Source organism: Bacillus rossius, chromosome 7, assembly GCF_032445375.1.
Source record: "Bacillus rossius redtenbacheri isolate Brsri chromosome 7, Brsri_v3, whole genome shotgun sequence".
Classification (NCBI taxonomy): domain Eukaryota; kingdom Metazoa; phylum Arthropoda; class Insecta; order Phasmatodea; family Bacillidae; genus Bacillus; species Bacillus rossius.
Window position 1 is genome coordinate 36,703,965 of NC_086335.1, and position 21,913 is coordinate 36,725,877.

Consider the following 21,913-nt stretch of genomic DNA (forward strand, 5'->3'; position numbering starts at 1 on the left):
TTTCCTTAAAAAGTTACACAATAGATTCTAATTTATTTTTAATATATTTCTGTGTGCCTCAAAGGATTTTAAGGTTCTGTATCTTGAGGCAGACCTCTGAGGAAAACCGGAGCGTGTGTAGCCGGCCTTACATGAATTTACTCCCTATCATAACCTAAACATATTTCGTAAATGCATCGGCCGGGTATTACACATTCTCTTCTGATATCTTTGCTTAAGACCGCAATCAATGTAAACCAAATAATTGTTAAAATTATTATTATTACGTACCAATAATAACTATTAAATTAATAATGACAATTACTACGTATTAATTGAATATACAGCGACACAACAGCGAAGAGCAGCTGACTGTATCTTTCTCGCTCGGGTACACTCGGCGGTCCCGAGTTCGCCCGATCGAGCCTTTCACCTCAGAGCGTGACGGATCGGCCTAACTTACTACCTACGAAAAAAATGTGTGTGCGGTGCGCCGAAAGAAGTTTTCACTTCAAAAAAGCGTGTGTTTGTGTGTGGTGTCCAAGCGCGACAAAAGTGAAACTTCATGCTTATTAGGTATAGATAGAGATAATTTATTATTATATTTTATTAATTGAACAAGATGATATTGTAATTGAGAAAAGTAAAGATACGGGTCTGATCTCATTAAAGAAAGAAGAAAAAAACTGACGAGTAGACATAAACAAGCAGAATTACGAGAAGTCCGTAGCATCGCCGCTGCGTCATTTCTACCTCACCCCTTCCGGCCGTTTCAACTACCATATAGCATGCTAGGCTACGTACCTATTTCCCCCTCCCCCTACCCTCACCCTTGTCGTCTCCCCGTTTCGACCGCTAGTGCATTCGCTGGAGTGGCGTCGCCGCTACCGGTTTCCCCACCCCGTCTCTAACTATTCCCCTCGTGCGATCGGAAATTGGTGCTAGTCGCGGGGCCCTGGGCTACTGCCCGACTCGGAAGCCTAAGATGTCCATCAAGTTCTGTCCCTGCCCGAACACGCCCGAATATTCACCTTCGGCCAGTCTCGGGTTTATTTATATATATTTATATTTCTCTGTTTATGTTAATGTAGCTATACTAACCTAACTAACTGTCCATAGTGTTTTAAAGTGTTTTAATGTAGCTAACCTAACCGACCACTTTTGATATTTGAATTCATTTTTTCCTGCGCAAAAATAAAGCAAATCCCGAGGTTGGCCGAAGGTGAATATTCGGGCGTGTTCGGGCAGGGACAGAACTTGATGGATATCTTAGGCTTCCCGGCCCGACTCGCCCTGCAACATGGCGCCTCTCGACGCACGTGACTCACCGCAAACACCCGCCGCCGCCAAGAGCACGACCACTCCGACACGCACCCACATCGCTACTGCACCAACCTGCCACACTTGATAACCCTCGCCTATCTGCTCCGAATTTTATCTGTCGCCCCGATAAGACGCACGATAGGCCGGCGTCACTACACCTTCATTTTTTTTTTTCGCACTTCGATAGTTTCGTCTCTTTCCTCATGCCATCCGTTTCCCAGATCCGACTCCTCGGATGGTCCTTATCGCACTGTTGCTCGTGGCGAGGGTCGAACGTGCGTCACACTGCGTCGGAGAAGTGCGTCACTTGAGTCCACTCCGGACGACGAAGCTTTCGATCGGTGGTTGGATACATTGTAGAGGAACTGGTGGTCAGTACGTGTACAGATTAAGACGAAAGTGGTCACGTTTGTTGAAATTCGCAGCCTTCTAAGTACGTCAAATATAAATAAAATTAAAACAAAGTGCCCATCAATAGCTATAGTGGATTTAACTTGAATTTAATTGAAAATTTCACATTTCTGCAACTACTGCGCCTCCTAAGATGTTTCACGGAAATTACTGCGGTGGCGTATCTGATACCACCTACCTAAGTTTTTTTTTGTAACTATCGGACGTCGCGGCTTTTTAGAACGGAAAGAACAAAAAATCGGAAAACATGGTTTTCACACACTACACACATCCCTAAATTTACTCCCAAGGGATGGTTTCGTAATACCACCTACTAGTTTGTGAAAAAAATTAAAATAGTATATCTTACATCGCAATACCTGTGCTTTTACGCTGCTGCCCCATTCGTTATTTATCCGCGATAAATATAAATATATCTTTCCATATACTAGAGATGTTCCTGAATTAACCCTGCAAGGAAAGTTTCTTAATTGCTACTGGTTTGTGAAGGAAAAAAAAAGTTTACAGCTTACATTACAATATCTATGTATTCATGCAATCGCCTACATACGTTGTTTAAGTTTGCCCATGTGGGTTTTTAAATTTTTTTTGAGAACTTTAGTCAATGTAGGTGGTGTTGTAATAATAAAATTCGTTTAAATAACGACTCTATTGCAGTTGTCATGAATTTGTAATGTTTTGTCTTTCATGTTTGTTGTTTTATTAGAATAAGTACGTAATTGTATTACAAAATGTTTGATTTGTTACATTGCATTTATAGTACGTACTATTTTGAGTGACGTTGTAACGGACGAGTCTAATGGGAGCCTAAAATTTGAATAGAATAGTTAACGTCGTCGTTCATTTTCTGTGAGGAATACGTTGCACTGAAGTAGTTCCCATTGAATTTTGCAGTATTCCAGGGAATCCTTCGATTACAGCCATTGTATATTCTGTGTTCGTTACGGCTGGTGTTTCATGTATCCAAGTTTATGCCTTTTTGACGTGACGTCTATAAATCGATGAACGCCGGCTGCACTCACGAAAAAAGTGTCCCGTTACGTTGTGTCCCTTTACACTCATTGTACGCTTGCGCCGCATCTATCTCTCTTCCACTCGATTGGAACAACCATCGATTTGACTTTTTCGAGGCACATTAAACTTGAAACACTCCCATTCGTTTATTACTTTTCCTATCATCGTCCTATCCTTAACAGAATAACACAGATTGGTAGAAGTTAAATAGCAAACATGTATAAAAGTTATAGTTAAAATAATCTCTTCGTGAAAGTAATAAACATATTTGAAATAATGAGTGCAAATAAAAGTAAATTTATCAATAAAATTGTAGATTTCATTTCACTCCTTCTTTGTATCCATACAAAATAGTGATAATTCAATAAAAATGATTCAATTTTATTCATAAAAGTATGCAATCATTTCATCAATGTTTTGTTATGACGTTGTCACGTTAAACTATCGTCCGTAAACCGACTTTACAGACAACCAATTTTTTTTTTTTTCATTTGATTCCTCCATTTACTGTCCCCCATATTCCACGTCAGCTGGTGGTTCGACACCAACTCGATGAGATTCTCATCTCCTTCAGTTGAAAAAGCGGTCAACCGGCCTGATGGAAAAGCAACGACAATCACGAGGGGAATATAAGCACAGTGGGGACAAGACGCCGGCGTGGTGCGTGATTGGCTACTCCTGGAGGAGGACGCACCACAACGCCGAATCACCACAACGCCGAACGTACAATAACGCCGAAAACCATAACGCCGAATGCCAAATTGACTACAACGCCGACAGCTAGAAAACAGCTGTGTACCACAACGCCAAATTACCACAACGCCGAATTACCACAACGCCGAATTACCACAACGCCGAATTACCACAACGCCGAATTACCACAACGCCGAAATACATTAACGCCGAAAAATGTCATTGCAGGACTGCCACTAAGGTTAGATTAGGTAAGGTAAGGTAAGGTTAGGTTAGGTTAGGATAGTCTAGGTTAGGTTGGGTACACAAATTCATTCATTTGTTTTTCATTTTGCTCCTGTGCCCCCCCCCCCCCTTTTCCTGCAGCAACATTTTTCGGCATTACTGTATTTCGGCAATGTGGTACACAGCAGTTTTCTAGCTGTCGCGCGTTGCGGTCAATTTGGCATTCGGCGTTATGGTATTCGGCGTTATTGTACGTTCGGCGTTGTGGTATTTCGGCGTTGTGGTAACGACCCCTCCTGGAGCACGCCGGCAGAAGACGCGAGCGGAGCACACTGAAGGAACACGTCATCCGCTCTCTAGAAAAACGGAACTGTGCATTCCCATTGGAGAAGTGTGCGGCGCGGTGTGACGGCCGAATCTCGTCGCTAGGAAGAAGTACCTTTGGCCAGCGATCGCGTGATCCACACGTGACGAGGCGCGAGGCACGCAGAATAACTGCTCATACAGAATAGTCTGTTTATTGTCGTGACAACGTCTCATAAATCGATGAACGCCGGCTGCACGCACGAAAAAGTGTCCCTTTACGCACATTGTCCCGTTACGCTGTGTCCCGTTACGCTCATTGTACGCTTGCGCCGCATCTAACTCTCTTCCACTCGATTGGAACAACCATCGATTTGACTTTTTCGAGGCACATTAAACTTGAAACACTCCCATTCGTTTCCTACTTTTCTTATCATCGTCCTATCCTTAACAGAATAACACAGATTGGAAGAAGTTAAATAGCAAACATGTATAAAAGTTATGGTTAAAATAATCTCTTCGTGAAAGTAATAAACATATTTGAATTAATGAGTGCAAATAAAAGTAAATTTATCAATTAAATTGTAGACTTCATTTCACTCCTTCTTTGTATCCATACAAAATAGTGATGATTCAATTTTATTCATAAAAGTAAGCAATTATTCCATGAATGTTTTGTTATGACGTTGTCATGTTAAACTATCGTCCGTAAACCGACTTTACAGACAACCAATTTTTTTTTAAGCTGCGGCATCGATCTGGTTAAAGTGAAATATGTTCGCTACTAAGGAGCACAGAGAACCACGAACTTCAATCACGAGAGTGGAATAGAATATGCTATAGAATAATACCTGGACACTTCCAAGATATTTGCGTGAAAACCTGGCGTTGTTGTCATTTCATGCCGATAGATTGAAGACGGTATTCCCTGCATCGACAATGAAATATTTTTAATACATATGGTGCCTATATTATGGCAAATAAAATAAACTTATTTTCTTTTAGAACTTTTTTCTATCATTACCCAGATTTACCGAAGGAAAAAAAACACATGTGATTTCATTTTATTAAAAATAATTTAATAATGTTTGACACCAGATAATATAATACGTAACTAAACAATTTGTCTATAAAATATTTTTGCAGTCATTTCTCTTGCCGCTAGGTTATTTTTCACACTCTCCCCTGTGTTGTTAGTATAGAGTGTCCGGTATAAGCTTCTAGTGTTTTTGGTCCTATAGCAAATTCAGGTAAAATTCATATTTTATTGTGCCACTAAAATTAACTTTGATAATGATTGTAGTACAAGAGATCTGTTTTTCAATGAATTCAGAGTTAAAATAAAATTGTATCAGGAAGTTCACACTCATATTAAATTTATATTACTAATGTATAAATGCCGATTAGTCATAACGTTAGAATGATCAGGGCTCCTTAGTTTTATGGGTTATCTATACATTTATACATATATGTAGATGTATACATTTATCTAATTCCCCGAGATGGTTTGTTCATAGTAACAAACTATATTGTGAAACACCTTCACTTTACTTTATCGTTCGTGAAAGAGATAAGAAAGTACTCGTGCTTTACAGAACGCCGCGCCAGAAAATAAGGGATCACGAAATATTAATAAAGGGAAATGAATGTTTAATGAGGTCATGTTTTTTTTTTTTTTTTTTACGTGAATACGACTTTAAAACTGCTTCCATAGTGGGAGGCAATTCAAAAAAACGAATGATAACAAAATCGGGGGATACAGTTTGGTGTTGCAGCTACATATCTATCATCCACAATCTAATTACACCACTGGATAGATAAAGATCAGAGAATTCGTTACGCTAAGTGAGAACTGTGACGCATCGCGCGCGGTGGAGGGGGGGAAGCGCCGCCATTTTGAGGTCATTTTGCTGCGTTTCGAGATTTCCATTTAGTATAACTTTTGACTCAGAAGCAACGACGTTCGTTCAGGTTTCAGTGGTCAGCTCTCGTCAAAATCTATCGATTGCATAAACAAAATATTAGTGTAAAATAGTTACAGTGTATATATATATATATATATATATATATATATATATATATATATATATATATATATATAAACAGTGGCGCAACAACTAAATTACCAAAAAGGGGGGGGGGGGGCAATATACTTTTTTTTTTACAAAGAATCATCGATTCCCCCTATTGAAAGGGGGTGGGGGGGGGGGGGGTCCTCCCCTCCCCCGGGAAAATTTGTATTTCAAGGTGGAAAATGGTGCTATTTAAGCAGTTTTATCATCTAAAAATTGATTACACAGCACTTTCTTTGCCCCCACTTCAAGGTTTCAGAGGGGGGGCAAAATACCCTTGCCCCCCCCTGTTGTTGCGCCCATGTGTATATATATATATATATATATATATATAAATATAGAGTTAAAATAAAAAATAGGGTATTTTTTATTTTTTTATAGAAAATATTACCTGTTACGTACACGAATTCACGTACAACACACGGCCGTGTCCATGACACATCCACACTCCATTTTTTTTTTTTTTTTTTTTACAAAACATCACCAGGCGAATATGATACAAAGGTGTTTATTCGCACATGTTATGATACAGCGCCTAAAGTCTGAGCTTCCGCTCGATCCACTGGTGGTAGACGGAGACCTCGGTGTAGACCCCGGGGAGGTTGGGCAGCGCACAGCCGTCTCCCGCGGACACCACCCCGGTCAGCAGGCCTGCGCACTCCAGCGGCCCGCCCGAGTCGCCCTGGAACCAACCACGTCGTGCTACACATATCCTGCCGCACACGTCGAGGACCTGAAGAGGAACCAACGCGCGGAAACGTACCGTTCAAACGCTACAAGCCAAACTCCCCCACGGCCAGGGAGCCAGGGACGTCGGAACGTTTTCACGAGTGGGGGGGGGGGGGGGGGGTGCGAAAAGATGTATCACACTTACCTCAGTCCTAGGGCGGGGGGTGGGGGGATGGGGCCTCCCCCGGAAAATTTTTGGAATTTTAGATGCAAAATTGTGCTATTTAATGAGTTTCCGATCCAAAATTTTAAATATACCATTCCAAGAATTTGATGACGTAGTATGTATTAAATACTAATTTGACAGTAGATGTAGTACAATTTAAATAAAATACCATCTAGGAATTTGCAATCATTTTACAGTATATTGACAATCATAAATTTGATTTTCTAATCAATGTGATCACCAATACAACGTTTGTAACTACTGGTTGAGAAAAATACTACTAGGCCCAAACATTTATTCTGGGAAAAGGAGGGGGGTGAAATGCTACTCTCACCCCCCCCCCTTCCTGTTCCGACGTCCCTGCTACCAGCTGTTTGTGAGCAAGTGTACCGGAACTTGGCGAAGTTAAATTTTATTTGTGAACACTGTAAGTAATACTAAATGATACACTCTTGTAAAAACAAAAAAATTACTAACAATAAACGAGCCTTTTTTTTAAAATTATAATCAGTGTTGTTCTTTTTAAAAATTAATTTTGGATTATTGAATCATAAAATGTTTTAAATTTCAATACTTTTAAAGTTCGTGCAAGCAATAATACTTGATATTTGTAGTCAATTATAACAATTTTTATGTGATTATATACCATTAACTGATTATTAGGTTTTTAGTTTAATCAAATTCAAAATAAAATCATGTGCCAATTTTCGTAAGAAATGTTCAGTATTATCTGAAAAAAATCACAGCCATGTTTTTTATAAATATATATTTTTTTTTTACAAATTTACGATATCTTTGTTGTAGTTTTTAGAAACTATTTCACTGACAACTAGTTTTCCAAAGGAATGTTTCGTGAAAGCACATCGGAAGGAGAAATGAGAGCGCAGCGCTGCGCAACTGACCGAGCAGGCGTCCACGCCGCCCCTGGGGTAGCCGGCGCACATCATCCCTTCAGTGATGTCGTAGGTCTCGGCGCACAGGGCGTGCGGCTCCACTGGCACGACTGCCGCTTGCAGGATGTCCGGGTACAGCGCAGAGGTCTGTCGGGGAGCACTGCGGTGAGCGGGTGACCTTGTGCTCTCTCTCTCTCCCCCCCCAACCCCCCCCCCCCCCACACACCTGGCGGGCCGCCGGGCCTTGGAGCCCCTCCCGCGGGGATTTCCAAAAACCTCTCTCAAAACAACATTTTCGAAGTGAATAACGTCTTTTGCTGAGTGGGGCCTACAATTTACAAGCGTTATGAAAATTCCGATCGCATGGAGGGGAATACATAGTTAGGTACGTGGTGGGGGAACCGGTTCCATGTTCATTATAGGTATATGCACCCAGGGGTGCAACAACTAAATTTTCAAAGGGGGGAAATATACCTTTTTATAAAGAATCATCGATCCCCCTTATTGAAGCGGGGGGGTCCCCCGGGAAAATTTGTATTTCGAGGTGGAAAATGGTGCTATTTCAGCAGTTTTATTATCTAAAAATTGATTACACAGCACTTTCTTTGCCCCCGTTTGCCCCCACTTCAAGGTTTCGGGGGGGGGGGGGCAAAATACCCTTGCCCCCCCTCCCCCTGTTGTTGCGCCCCTGGTGGGAGCCCCTCCCGCGGGGATTTTCTTTTGAAGTGAATAACGTCTTTGCTGAGTGGGGCCCTACAATTTACAAGCGTTACGAAAAATTCCGATCGCACGGAGGGGAATAGTTAGTTAGGTACGTGGCGGGGGAACCGGTTCCATATCCATTACATATGCACCACATGTACCTAACCATGTCCATAACCCAGTCGTTCTGTAATGCTAAAACCCGCCTTTGTAATCACCGTGGTGAGCCCAGTACAGTGACAATACTGCGCCATCGCTGGCGGTCGACGTCGGATAAGAATAAGAAAAAAGTTTCGGCTTGTTTATGCTTACTCTTAGTTTATGATGTAAAATTAGTAATACGTGCATATGATTAAACTGTTTGTAGGGACAATGCTAAAAGTAGATATAAATTAATACATCGTAACGTAAATTTCTTGAAAAACGGTATTTTATATGTGTCCCTTTGTTAATATTTTATGTTCATACTAGCTAATGCCTGGGATGCGTTGCAATGCATCAATCAATCAATTTTTTTTTGTAATTTGTTTGAAGTAAGTACACATGTACAAAGCAATGCTCTATATCTCAATCTAATTCTCTATATCTATGAATATCTCTCTATATCTCTATCCACATATAGACCTCTCTCTATCTATATATATATATAGTTCTCTCTATCCTCTATATATATATATATGTCACTCTATACCAATGAAAATATTAAAAATTTATTATTTTACCTATCTATATTTTTATCTATCTTTTTACCTGTCACAGGTGTGACGTAGGTACATGAAAACACGCACGTATTCGAATGCAACGTTGTGTCAAAATTTAAAAGCAAACGAAGAAAAACTTTCTGAGATTTATGATTTTGAACGAACGAACATTTACATTTTTATTTCTATAGATATCCTTGGAGTCCTGGCCGAACGGGCCAGGCTGGGATGAGAAGCGCGAACTTGTCGCTCGCTGCTGGTAATAATTCAGCGCTCTGAAGTGGGACGGCAGGAGAAACTTGTATAGTGCAGGCCAAAAGTCTCGTGGGCGGTACTCGTCACGAGCCGGCAGAGCCGAATAGTAGGAGGAGTCCTACAGTGCCGACTCGTCACGTCCCAGTTACACATAATCTGTTCTAAACACATCAATCGACGAATGACGATTGGTGCTTGTACCTACGTATCGCTCGCTAAGTACAGATTTCGAACGGGCATAGCACTAGAAGAGAAATTCCGTGCCCAATGCCGCCCTCTCCTGACAGATATCTTTGAATACCTATATATACTGTATAGAAGCTGCCAGCCCAGGTTAAAATTTCTAATACGGTTTCAGGTAGTTGGTTAATTCGCCGCCGCAATCGCCACCATCTCTAGGGCATCGACTTGTGGTGGTCCCTAGCGGAAAAGTGTCAAACTCTTCAAACACCCCTTCCCCACCCTCCCTCAAACATGCGTTGTCCTCCACCCACCCTCTACCCCACCTCTCATCCCTACAGTTTTGTGACGCACAAACTCCCGTTGAACGACCTTGAGCTGCAGTGAATGATTGGTGGTGGGTGCGGGGGAATGACAGCGGGCGACAGTGCTGCGCTCTAACGTGTAAATAACAGCTAAGACGATACAGTGCGTTACGGCAGCGCACTGCAGTGGTGAAGTTCCAAAGCTGTTCATCATACGCTCATGAAAAACGTAGAGTGAATCCTATCCACTCGCGACTTCTATACAGTATATATATTCAAAGCAGATATTCTCTCGCGCTCCTCACCGACGCACTGACGGCTCGCGAGACTTTCGGCCCGCACTATGCACGGGCGGCGTGGGAACGCGGGCAGCCGGCGGGCTGGAACTCACCACGTTGACGAGCCCCCAGCCGGTGACGTCGCAGTACGTGCCGGCCCGGACGCTGTCGCTGCGGAGCGCGATGGGCTGGACGTCCGACGAGTAGACGAGCTCTCGCTGCAGCTGCACATGGGGCGACCCGGGGGGCGTCACGATAGCGCGACGGAAGCGACGCGACAGAAATACAGCGTGTGCATAAATATAGTCCCAGTTTCAATAGTGTATCATAACAGTTTAATTTAGACTATTTACAACAAATCACACATCAAACTGAAGGTAAACCAACCAAATTTGCTTTAAAATGTTCAATATGTGCACCTCTAGTTATACCGCACAATTCTTCCCACACTTTGGTTTACACGTCCGGAGTAATGGGAGCAGTAACCTCTTCAATGTTGTGTCTCAATTCTAGAAAATCATTATATATCGGTGGAACGTAGACACGATCTATTATAAACCCCAAAGGCAAAATTCGCATGGCGTTATGCCGTTATGTCTCGTCCGTTACGTCTCGACCATTACGACTAATTCAGCGGTCAGGGACTTCGACGCTCAACCACTCTCGTATAAAATAATGCAATGAGGAACGCGCGTTGAACTGAAATTACAGATTAACTCTAAGCAAATTGCAGAACACAATACGCTTTACGCTCAGGAGTCATTAGGCGTAGGTGGCGCTGTTAGCGAGGGGGGGGAAAAACAGTGTTCACGCATGCGCTTATCTAAGGGCGCGGTTACACGGGACCCTGAACTACTTCAGGTGAACATGTTTAAGTAAACACGTTTACAAACGCGAAAGTGTACGGTTACACGGTAGTTGCTGAAAAGTGTGTTTAGCTCTCAAACCGATTGTCTACTGTCAACGAATGAATGTGTTGTTGATCGTCTCTATTTTGTATCCAGAAAACGCGGGATTTTCTCATTTGTTTATAAAGTGTTATCAGCAGAAATGGAATGTGTTTTTATATTGCTCAATATTTTTATACAAATCGGGAATTCATACAACGTGCACAGTAAAATTTTATAAACTTATTTTTTATTATTTTTTGAGCGAGAGTACCTATCTCAGTGTTAAGAAAATTAAGGTCAGGATCAATTTATATATATATATATATATATATATTTGTATAATTACCTGTTGATTTTTTTTGTTGCATTCGGTAAAATATTACTCAAACTTGTGCCAGGAACACTTTCCATCTTGAATTTCTGCAAAGGACTGTTTATATTCTAAACAGCCAATCAGAGGCTAATGTAGAAGATATGTCGATCTGAACTACTTTGCCAACCTGTTTAAGTTAAATGGGAAATGGCCTCGAACGAAACATGTTCAGACTGTGTGTAACCGCACTCAACAGCTGAACATGTTCACCTGAAGTAGTTCAGACTCCCGTGTAACCGCGCCCTAACACTGTTTGAGTTACTCTTTTATTGTAACCTTGAACGGACACTCTACAACGCTCACAGTTTATACTATTACGAGTGGCGAAAACGGGATCGTAATGAGAGCCCAATAAATCTTATATAGTTTTATTTACTACGCCGCTATCGTGATTCCAACTGTTAAGAGACAGACACACCACATTAAGAGTCGAAGGTACGTACTTACAGTTGAGGAATATACCTTTCACCAGCTGTAAGAAATCATCCCAGCTTTCGCCTGGAGCTATTTCCGGGATACGTAAGGGAAAACAAAAGACAGGATTGCCAGACAAGAAATAGAACCAGGATCTTCCAGAAGGCAGTCCGGTATCTCAACACTGAGGCAAATGGCTGCGTTGATACGTTATTCCGTGGTGGATGGAAGAGTATTATTTTATTGCTATCGTAGATTGTATGAATCAATAAATAGCTATAAGCATGTCAAATGCAAAATACTAATTATTTCAAAATAACAATTTCTAGGACAGAATAGAGCATCCATGATCCGAAAACTCAATTATTTAATCTAAAACAAACAGGTATGTAAGTGGAGTTTTCGGCAGGATATCAATGATATAATCAAAGTACTTTTAACTGCGCTACAGTTACATTTCTTTGACTTCGAACCCATTCTTTTGTTTCGTAATAAACGTCCTGGAAACACCTTTAAGATGGCTATGTCGTTGAAATAGTCGGATGAATTGTAGTCCTCGTGCCTGTATATTGCCGAAAGCGTGTAGTTTGGGTAATAGTTGGTTTCCGAGAGGTTCAGTATCCCGGGGAAAACAAGGAATTCTTCAAGTGGAATTCTGAAAAGAAAAAGAAAATCATCATTTATGACAACTGTAACTGCAATATAATGTAATAATTATCTATCACAATATGCGAAGATGTGCTTTTTTACTGGCCATAATTGTTTTCTCTGTAACTTGGTATTATATCCTATATATCGTTACGCTTATCACTGACTCACTGACTCTAACGCCAAAGAGATATGTATACTTGGAGACAGGCGTATCATAAAGCACAAATATTAGCATACTCCATAGAGGTATGTATAAAATAGATAATGGAAGTGTAACAATAGAGTAATATTTGAAATACAGCTACATAAGGGGAACATGCCTTAGTTATTAAATTAAAGTGTTTGTTGTATTTATCATTTTCCAACTGGCGCCTTAAGGACCTTACAACCCCCTAGTTATCTTATGTTTCATGTGAAAAATCGTTAGCGTTCATCTGTTCAGCACGTACGACCTTGTGTGCAATAAAATATTTAAGCACCACCTGAGTTTTAAAATGTGTGATTGAAAAAATACGCCTTTGGATGTAAATTCTAAAGCTATTGGTTTGTGTACTATGGCCAAAATTTTCTTGTATGATATAACAAAAACCTTCTCAACAACTAATTTTCATTTTTTTTTTCCCCGCAAAACTATTTGTTTTTCCTATATTGGCTACTTACCCTGTGGTGCAGTGAGCTGCGGTCAGTATGTGAGTCTTGTCGATCACAGCGCCCCCGCACCAATGGTAGGAACCACCTCCGAAGTAGTACTTCCTCTGGAGCGATATCTGTGGACGAGACAAAGCGCTAGGCACAAATACATGCCAAGTTGCTAGAGTGTCTGGACTCTGATGTCTCATCTACAAGCACGAATCACAGCAACCTCAACTTAACGCAACAATTGTATTGTTTGGATGAAAATGGCCCAGATAATAACATAAACGTTAAACATTTAAATTATAAACACCAATTTTTGTATTCAACCCAGTAGTCAAGAATGTTAAAAAAAAAATTAATCTTGTAGTTTATTTTCTCACCATGAAAAGGCAGAATGTTTTTATAAATACATCATCAACACGTTATATTTTGAAATCAGAAATCCAGATGTGGCATACACGAAGCAAACTGTCTGCAATTTGCCTGGATACATGTTGCACATGTTTAGTGATTTTGGCCAGGTGCCAAACAGTGGCGAAAAAAAATAAACTCGCCATCTTTACAGTTAAGAACAATAGAACGAAGGCAACGCAGGCAAACACAGTAGGCTTTACGACGAAACAGTTGCGATATTTATATTTCAAGAACTGGCTTCTGTATCTATCATCATAGCTACATAAACGTTGCAACTGCTTAGTTTAGAAAGCCTACTTGGAAAGTCTGCGTGTCTTCGTTCTGTGTACATGCAGTTTTTCTGCTATTGTGTTCGTCTGTGCTGCCTCTATTTTTTTTTTTTTTTTTTACATATAGCTAGAGGTGTTTAACATGTTGTCCTCGTTGTTTCGCCCATTTTATTATTGCATACATTAGTTGATTCCTGTGTTGGTATTCGATACCTTCGGAATTCCGTAAGATTTTAATATATATTTTTAATTTTGATAATATCCTATATTAGTTTGTTGTCTGTACATTATACATATTTTATTTGTCAAACTGAGTTATTTCAAGCTCTGTAACGCCACATTTCGATCATTTCTCACCAAATTACTTACACAAATTTCAACCAACTTAAAAATAATACAAACAAATAATAAACCCCAAACACTACAGTAGGTATCCAACCATAAAGCGATGGACACGAAGCGATTTTCTCAATATGTCATGTTAGACACACGTAATGTCATTGCGACAAAATGCAGACTTTCTGGTTATAAAGATTTTCAAATTTGGTCGCGTCGTGGGTAATGTTACTGAAATGAGCGTCAGACTTTTGTTTACAAAAGTTGGCTAGACTGGTGCATTGGTAATACTATTATTAATTTTGTATTTTTTAAATTTATTACCTGTAAAATATTCTTTTTGTGTGTTCACGCACAGTCTTTTTTTTTCTTCGAATTAACGCCAAATTTCATTTAAACAAATTTCTCTCAAACATATAGGTTGAAAAAAAATCTAATGAAAATGTATGGTTGTTGTATGTTTGGTGCGTATATAAGGACAATAAGTCTTTTTGTATTTATATAATGGTTTTCGTGAGGGCAAAATCCGCATTTTCAAAAAAACGCGATATTTTTGCTGTCGCATCGCGTAATTCGCGCTATTATTAGTCCGGTATCATTATCACAAGCCCCGGGTGGAAATTTAAGAGTTTGTAAGACAATGCTGGAGTCATAAAATCACGACAGGCACGACACGACAGGCCCGATACTCTCACCAGCCAATGAAGTACAAGGTCACCGTGACGTCAACACGACGAAATACGTGCCCCGACGGCCCGCAAGCGGTAGATTCTATTTCCATATTTATAATTTCGTCGTGTCGTGCCACACGACGGTAAGCAAAAAATTGAAACCTTACAGAGCTAAACTTCAAAAATATTTACCTACTTGGTAAATCTTTACGTTGAAAAATGAAATTTCGTTTTACGTTTGGGTACACTTTCACATTTATAGTTTGACTTCTTGTTTAGTAAGGTTATTTTTTTAATTTTTAGCATAGCTAACAGTGGGATTATTTTCTCTAAATACCTGTAACTTGCTCCCTTGTATCTAAAATAAACCTAATCGCACTTTATGCGATAGACGCCTAAACATTATATTGTTGTGCACTCCAGCTATCGGCAGGAAATAAAAGATTCCTATAGGGCCCACATCATTATATACTGCATTTTATGGATGCATTTGGCTTTGAATGATTGGCCGACAGCCATATATTAGAGTTTGTAGTGTTAATGCTGTCGTGGTATTGTGACCCTACGCTCTTAACTCTGTCGTGCTGGAACTATGCATGACTCCTAATCGGATCTGTCGTGTCATGTTGGTTGTGGCACACTAGGCGTTAGGCGTTACGTCAAACGCGCGTTAGCAGCGTACAACCACGCATTTAGCTCGGCGTTCGACGACCGTTAGCTGAGCCTGCGCACTGGCTCAATCTGAGAATGTCGCTATAAAAAATAAAAGACTACGGCAGAGGCAAAGATAATTTTTTCTCTCTCTAAATTATTTTCAGGATCACAAAACTCTTCCACCATTTCCTCCCAATTTTTTTCCCCTCAATACCCAATTTCTGCATTCGGGAACCTCCGTGTCCCAAATGGCTGTTATCTTCTTGTATTTCACCAATAAAAAGACCAGTATGGAAACGATCGCTCTCCGTTTCGAACCAACGTGCGTCCACTCCACCCGAAAGCGCGCGATTGAATGCACAGCACAATGGCGGGGGCGCGTGTGTCTCGAACCGTAGGAGTAATGCTCGTTGGTCTCGAAGCGACGAAGCTGGGCGCTCGCATAGCGCGCGTTCTAACCAAAACCTGATGACGCGCAATTTGACGCGCGCTTGGCCTGAAGCACGCGTAAAAAAAAAAAAAACGCGCGTTACCAAAGCGCGCGCTTCGAAACGAACGCCCAACGTGTGCCAGGATGGAGCTTGGCGATGCATGCGCGCTTGGCGTGAAGCCCTGGGCGTACTTTCGCCTTGGTTGTAGCACTTGCCTGGTACGGGAACTCCCCTTCCTTCGCGTTTCTCCCGCCGATGATGTGCGGCGACAGAGCCGAGACGTGGGCTGCAACACAGATATCAAGACTGCCCGTTAGCAAACGTCTAGACCTGCTGGGCCTGTTTAGTTCCAGTTCATCCTCCCAAACTTTGAGTCTCAGTGGCAAACGATCAATACAGTAACATTATATGCAATTTGTTTTCAGAGTGTGGAGGAATCTCAGAAGCTTTCTAACACTTACTTTCCAGAGTAAGCCAGCAAAGGCTGGTGATCAGCAACGACGAACCATCCATCTCGGCAAGTAACGTGTACACTTGTGGCCATCCGTGTAAAAAAAAAAAAAAAAAAAAAGTACTGATATTCGGTACTTTAAAAGATTGATAAAGAAAACGTTATCACAGAGTGTCTATCTGGAAAAGGGGGGGGGGGGGGGAGGGGGACAATGTACTAAATAAGTGCTCTTAGACATTGACATTCTCACAGTAGTTCAAGATTTGATAAAATAAATAAATTCCAAATTTATGATGACACTACGCAAAATAATAACCGAAAAGAATCTTGCTATCTTTGCCCACAGCGACATGTTAGAAAGCATGACATAAACAAAACAAAATTAAGTCTAAGGGAATATTACCTCTATGCTAATGACCAAGACTGCCCCTAGAAAAACGTTTTGGGAGAGGCTATCGTTCAAAGATAGGATGCAGTTGCCAAACATGACATTAAATAAGACAGAGATTGGCCTTGGAATATTTTTAAATATATATATATAGTCTCAATACATAACTTATATAGTTACATGCAACCTTTTTTTTTATGAAAGATAACTTTAACACGCTAATTTAGATATTTACGTATACCTACCCTACAATTAAAATAAAAAAAATTACAATTCGGGCTTGGGAGGGCATGCTAATGACACCAGAAACACCGAATACATTGTTTTTCGTTAGTCATATTTTGTTAGAATTGGTTAATTCGTGTATCTCATTTATAAATCTCTCGTGAAAAATGTTATGGGAAAGAAATAGTTTGGTAACAGTAGGTATGTGTACCCTAGATTTGTGGGGTACTGCACGAGATCAGTATTTCCTGATTTATTTTTTAACACCTTAAGAGTGTGTTCTATAGGGTTCAGTGTGGTAAAAAAAAAAAATACTAACAAAAGAGTTGACATTGTTTTGGTTGGTAAAAGTGTATTATAACTGCGGAATGTTTTCTCTTAACTAACACTTTAGTAAAAAAAAAACTGTTAAAAAATATATATTATTGTTCTCTGAAATTATCCGCAATTATTACCTATTTCTTACAGTTTTATTTGAAAACATTGAGTTAAAAAAATAACTACCATACACTACGTTCTCTATTATTTCAAACACAGTTCAAGGTCAGGCATGTATCATATTCTCGTGGCAGGCCAATATTACGGAATACAATATTTCACATAGGTACTGGTTACTGAGGACCATCTCACCAAGTTCACCACGCTGGAACTTTAATGAAAATGAAAATTGATGAATTACTAGGTCATTTGATACATTTAAAGGGAGCAATGACGGTAAAATAAAACAAACTTAATATTTAAGTGTTTCGCAAAAACACGTTTGATAATACAAAAACAAGGTGCAATGGATAAAAAAAGTTCTTTAAAATGTGACATTTGATGAAGGAAGGTAAATAAATCATTGGCTGTCTAGGCTTATTCTGAAGCGATTAGAAAATATCAATATCCCTTTCATCAGCAGTTGGTACCGCCTGGTACGAGAACGGACCTTCCTTTTTTCCCCTTCCCGTGTATACATCGCTACCATTCATATTTATTGTGCTCCCCCCCCCCCCCCCCCCCCCGCCAACAACCAAAAAAAAAAACCTTATCAAACACCGACTGAATTTACGTTCCTCTTTGTTCACTCTTTTGTGGATGCTAGGGCGTTTGCAGTTTCCTAGCAACCAATATACATGTAAAAGAGTCTTATCTAAGTTTTTTACATAAACTTATTTCGATGTTAAACCATTGATTCGATCCTGCTTGAAAAAAATATCTATCCATATTAATAATTCTTGTGTGTTTGGTCATTGTATTGTACAGTTTACATACATACAGTATATGCCTGCAAACTTCTATAGTTCACTGACCCTAATCTACCTAATTAAAATTTGTTTGTTATATCTGAATACATATTTAGGTACTTCATACTGTTGTTTAAAAATAGTAACCAGAATAGGCGCCCAAGTAAAAATAAAATAATTACTATTACTAGGTAGATACCCTTGTTTATGAACCTAACCAGAGAAGTAGTAACATCACAAAAATGTTCTAGCCTACTATCATCCAGGAAGGGAAGCCTTCTTTTCACAGACGAGAGAGCCAAACGCCCGATCGTGCATCTTCGGTTTTTTTTTGTTCATTGTAAATAAATAATATGGCAGTGTTGATAAAAGGATACTAATGGTCAATTAGGTTAGGTTAGCTACATTATACATACTTTAAAACATTGTGGACGGTTGATTTGGTTAGGATAGCTACATTAAAGATACTGTGAAATCATGTAAATTGTTTCCTAGCGCTGGATAGCTACGTATTAAAAAGTTGTTTGCTAAGCAACCATAAAATGATTTTACAGTATTTTTCATGTAGCTAAACTTACCTAATATAACCAACCATCCACAAATTTTTGAAGTATTTATAATGTATCTAACCTATCATATGCTTCTTTTGACTAAAAAAAAAACAAATACCGTTTTATCTTCATTTACTGAATAATTCTTTAAATTACTTCTTGCTAATTTTAAGAATTACATCTTATAAGTTAAACCCGCGCATTTGGAGAATAAATGCCCGCGATTTTTCTTTTCCCCAAATAAAAACACATATTGTGGTACGGAAAAAAAAGCGAGCATGAACTTCAGGGAACATCGGGTGTGGCTCTCTCGTCTGTGAAATAAAGGCTTCCCCTAAGCCAGTGTTTTTCAATCTTTTTGATTTCGCGACCCCTTTACAAGTTGAAAAATTCCGGCAACCCCCTTGTGTCACAGAAAGACAAAGAAATTATTTTATTAAAAGACTACGTTAATCGTATTTTCTATTTTCGTACAATTATCTATTTTTCGGATCTACACTCTGCAGGAAGCCGCGAGAGTTTTGAAAGTAAGTACGAGGTAAGTTGGTAAGGCTACGTGCGACTTAACTTGGGCGCCAACTCGCGCGGGCCAAACTGCGTCGGCGACGGCCACGTTGCCACGCCGCATTGTCGTTGCGGCGACAGGAAGCGACCCGCGCGCGCCACCCGCCGCCGCCCGCAATGTTCTTTTGTTTCAACTCTCATCTCACCCAGTTAAGCGTAGTCACCGATGAGTACGGACGTCATTCTTTTGTTTTTCACTTGCTCGGCGCGTTTGTAAAATGGATAAGTTTCTCAAAAGATCGCAGCCTTAAACATCTGGTACGAGTGTCAATAGCAGTGGTGGTGAAACAAACCAAAAAATAAATAAAAAATAGACATTACGATGACAGTTATTTCAAATACGAGTTCACAGTCATAAATAATAAACCTCAAGGTGTAATTTGCGGCGATGTTTTATCACGTGAGAGTATGAAACCATCAAAGCTTATGCGGCATCTCACAACCAAGCATAAAAAAGAAGCTGATAAGCCGTTGGATTTCTTTGAACGAAAGTTGAAAGCTCTTAGTCAGCAGCAAAATACTATGATTCAGGTAATAAAATAGTGTTTCCCTAGTCTCCACAAAGTGTTGTTAAGACCCTCAAAACGCTAACGATAAGTTCAAGTCGAGTCTATTCTGTTGCTGTTTTTACTGTTGATGTTTTATGATGTTTATTTCTTTGTTGTTTGCATACAACTTTTTATTGTACTTCATTTTGGCGTGCAAAGGTTCCGCGTACTTATTTTTTATTGACTATTCACTTTTATATTGTCTGGTTTATTTTCAGGCATCCAGTGTTAACGAGTCAGCATTATTAGCTTCAGCCGACGACCCCCTGAGAAAGGCTTCGCGACCCCCCTCGGGGTCGCGACCCACAGATTGAAAAACAATGCCCTAAGCCATATCCATATATAAGAGGGTGGAATAATAGTAGGGGCAGTACAGTGTAAATAATTTGGCACCCAACATGAGGCTCGATTAAGAGAGAGGATAAAATTAGCTTTTTGTGTTGTATAGTTTACTAGCGATACTATATCGTGTCACGACACAATACAGTATTTTAAAGCCTAAGGCCTCGCGCACACTGGATGCATATTCGTACGAAATTCAGCCGTCCGAATACGCACGACTACGTACGAACGATCTCAACTGTTGAAAGACAATGAACGCTCTCACACTGCGTACAAGTTAGTCGTGCGTATACGTACGTGTACATCAGACGTCCGACACGATCCCATCTTGTTGGGATTTGAACGTACGACTAGGAAACATGGATGTTGAAATATTTATTAATATGATACATGGGATCAAAGCGATTGTAATTATCATTTACGTGATTACCAACGCACTGCATGGAAGGAAGTGGCAGAGCAACTGAAAATACCAGGTAAGTTAACATTACAACATGTACACATAGTTAAACAGTTTCATATGGTGAATACAATATTAGTGAGTTCTGTCGCGAGAAAAATATGTTTTTAAAGTGTCTCTGATTGCATGAGCTCGTACTGCACTTCGGTTTTCACCTAAAGTAGCGAACCTTCTGTTTGCGCCAACAATGTTCGTGGTTACTGCTTGTTGTGTCACCTCTGTAACACCTTCTTTATCAATTATAATATTATGAAGCAAACACGCGCAGTTCACTATATCATCTGCTCGGTCGGGTTTGACCTCAATCGTTTTCAACAATAACCGCCACTTCCCGCATAGTATACTAAAAGCACATTCCACGACTTGTCTTGCTCGAGTGAGGCGTTGATTGAAAATCTCTTCTTCAGGGCCCAAGTTCCTTTGTGGATAAGGACGCATGAGGTATGTCTTCAAAGGGTATGCCTCATCACCTACTAAGAAGTGAGGCAAGACTATATCACTATCTGGTAACTGTTTCTCAACTGTGACATTAAGCGCTCCGTTATCCAATTGCCTTGAGAGATTGGAATTTGAAAAAATACCCCCATCACTCTCCTTGCCGTAAGCCCCAACATCTATAGCAATAAACTTGTAGTTCGCATCGACAACAGCTTGCAGTACAATGGAAAAGTACTGCTTGTAGTTACGGTACATACTACCTGAACATGCGGGTGCTTTAATTCGTATGTGTTTTCCGTCGAGACTCCCGCAACAATTAGGAAACCGCCATTTTGTCCAAAAATCATTAATGATAGATGTTACATCTCTTCCCGATGGAAACTGCATATGCATGTCGTGAAGACTGTCCCAAAGCACTTTGCATGTCTCATGTACAATGTTACCAACAGTGTTGTTGGAAATTCGGAATGAATATCCAAGTGTCTTGAATGATGAGCCAGTTGCTAGGTACCTGAAACAAAATTCCTCATTTGTTTCAGTTGAAGAGCTCAAAAAGAAGTGGAGAGGAATGAGGGATACATTTGGGCGAGAGCTGAAGAAAGTGACAACGACAAAGTCCGGTCAAGAAGCCAACTCAGACCATTTAAGTAAGTGGCCATATTTTAAGATGCTACTGTTCCTGAAACCCACAATGTCTCGAAGAGATTTAAAAGGTAACATTCCACCAACTCTTGACGACGCAGATAGCGAGG

At 40.2% G+C, this 21,913-nt stretch overlaps 2 protein-coding genes across 2 annotated transcripts in view; both read right to left on the reverse strand.

The window, feature by feature from the left end:
- Nucleotides 1–1,398, reverse strand: part of LOC134533821 (trypsin-2-like) — a 55,005-nt gene extending 53,607 nt beyond the window's left edge. The window contains exon 1 of the mRNA XM_063371503.1: nucleotides 1,308–1,398. Within this exon, the coding sequence (XP_063227573.1) occupies nucleotides 1,308–1,359 (52 nt within the window). The 5' untranslated portion in view covers nucleotides 1,360–1,398. The remainder of the gene's footprint in view (nucleotides 1–1,307) is intronic.
- Nucleotides 1,399–6,512: 5,114 nt separating this feature from the next.
- Nucleotides 6,513–16,501, reverse strand: LOC134533823 (trypsin II-P29-like). Its single transcript, XM_063371504.1, has 7 exons — nucleotides 16,430–16,501; nucleotides 16,184–16,254; nucleotides 13,218–13,324; nucleotides 12,417–12,561; nucleotides 10,343–10,453; nucleotides 7,818–7,955; nucleotides 6,513–6,702 (listed from the first exon to the last, which is right to left on the reverse strand). The coding sequence occupies exons 1-7, from the start codon at nucleotides 16,479–16,481 to the stop codon at nucleotides 6,556–6,558; spliced, it is 771 nt and encodes a 256-aa protein (XP_063227574.1). The 5' UTR covers nucleotides 16,482–16,501; the 3' UTR covers nucleotides 6,513–6,555.
- Nucleotides 16,502–21,913: the final 5,412 nt, after the last annotated feature.

Bases quoted from the DNA above. Each gene is read 5' to 3' on its own strand.
- LOC134533823 (XM_063371504.1), bottom strand. From the start codon at position 16,481: ATGGATGGTTCGTCGTTGCTGATCACCAGCCTTTGCTGGCTTACTCTG. The intron at 16,255-16,429 runs GTAAGTGTTAGA...TCTGTGTTGCAG, and splicing joins TTGCTGGCTTACTCTGGAAA to CCCACGTCTCGGCTCTGTCG. The intron at 13,325-16,183 runs GCAAGTGCTACA...TCTCGTCCACAG, and splicing joins AAGGGGAGTTCCCGTACCAG to ATATCGCTCCAGAGGAAGTA.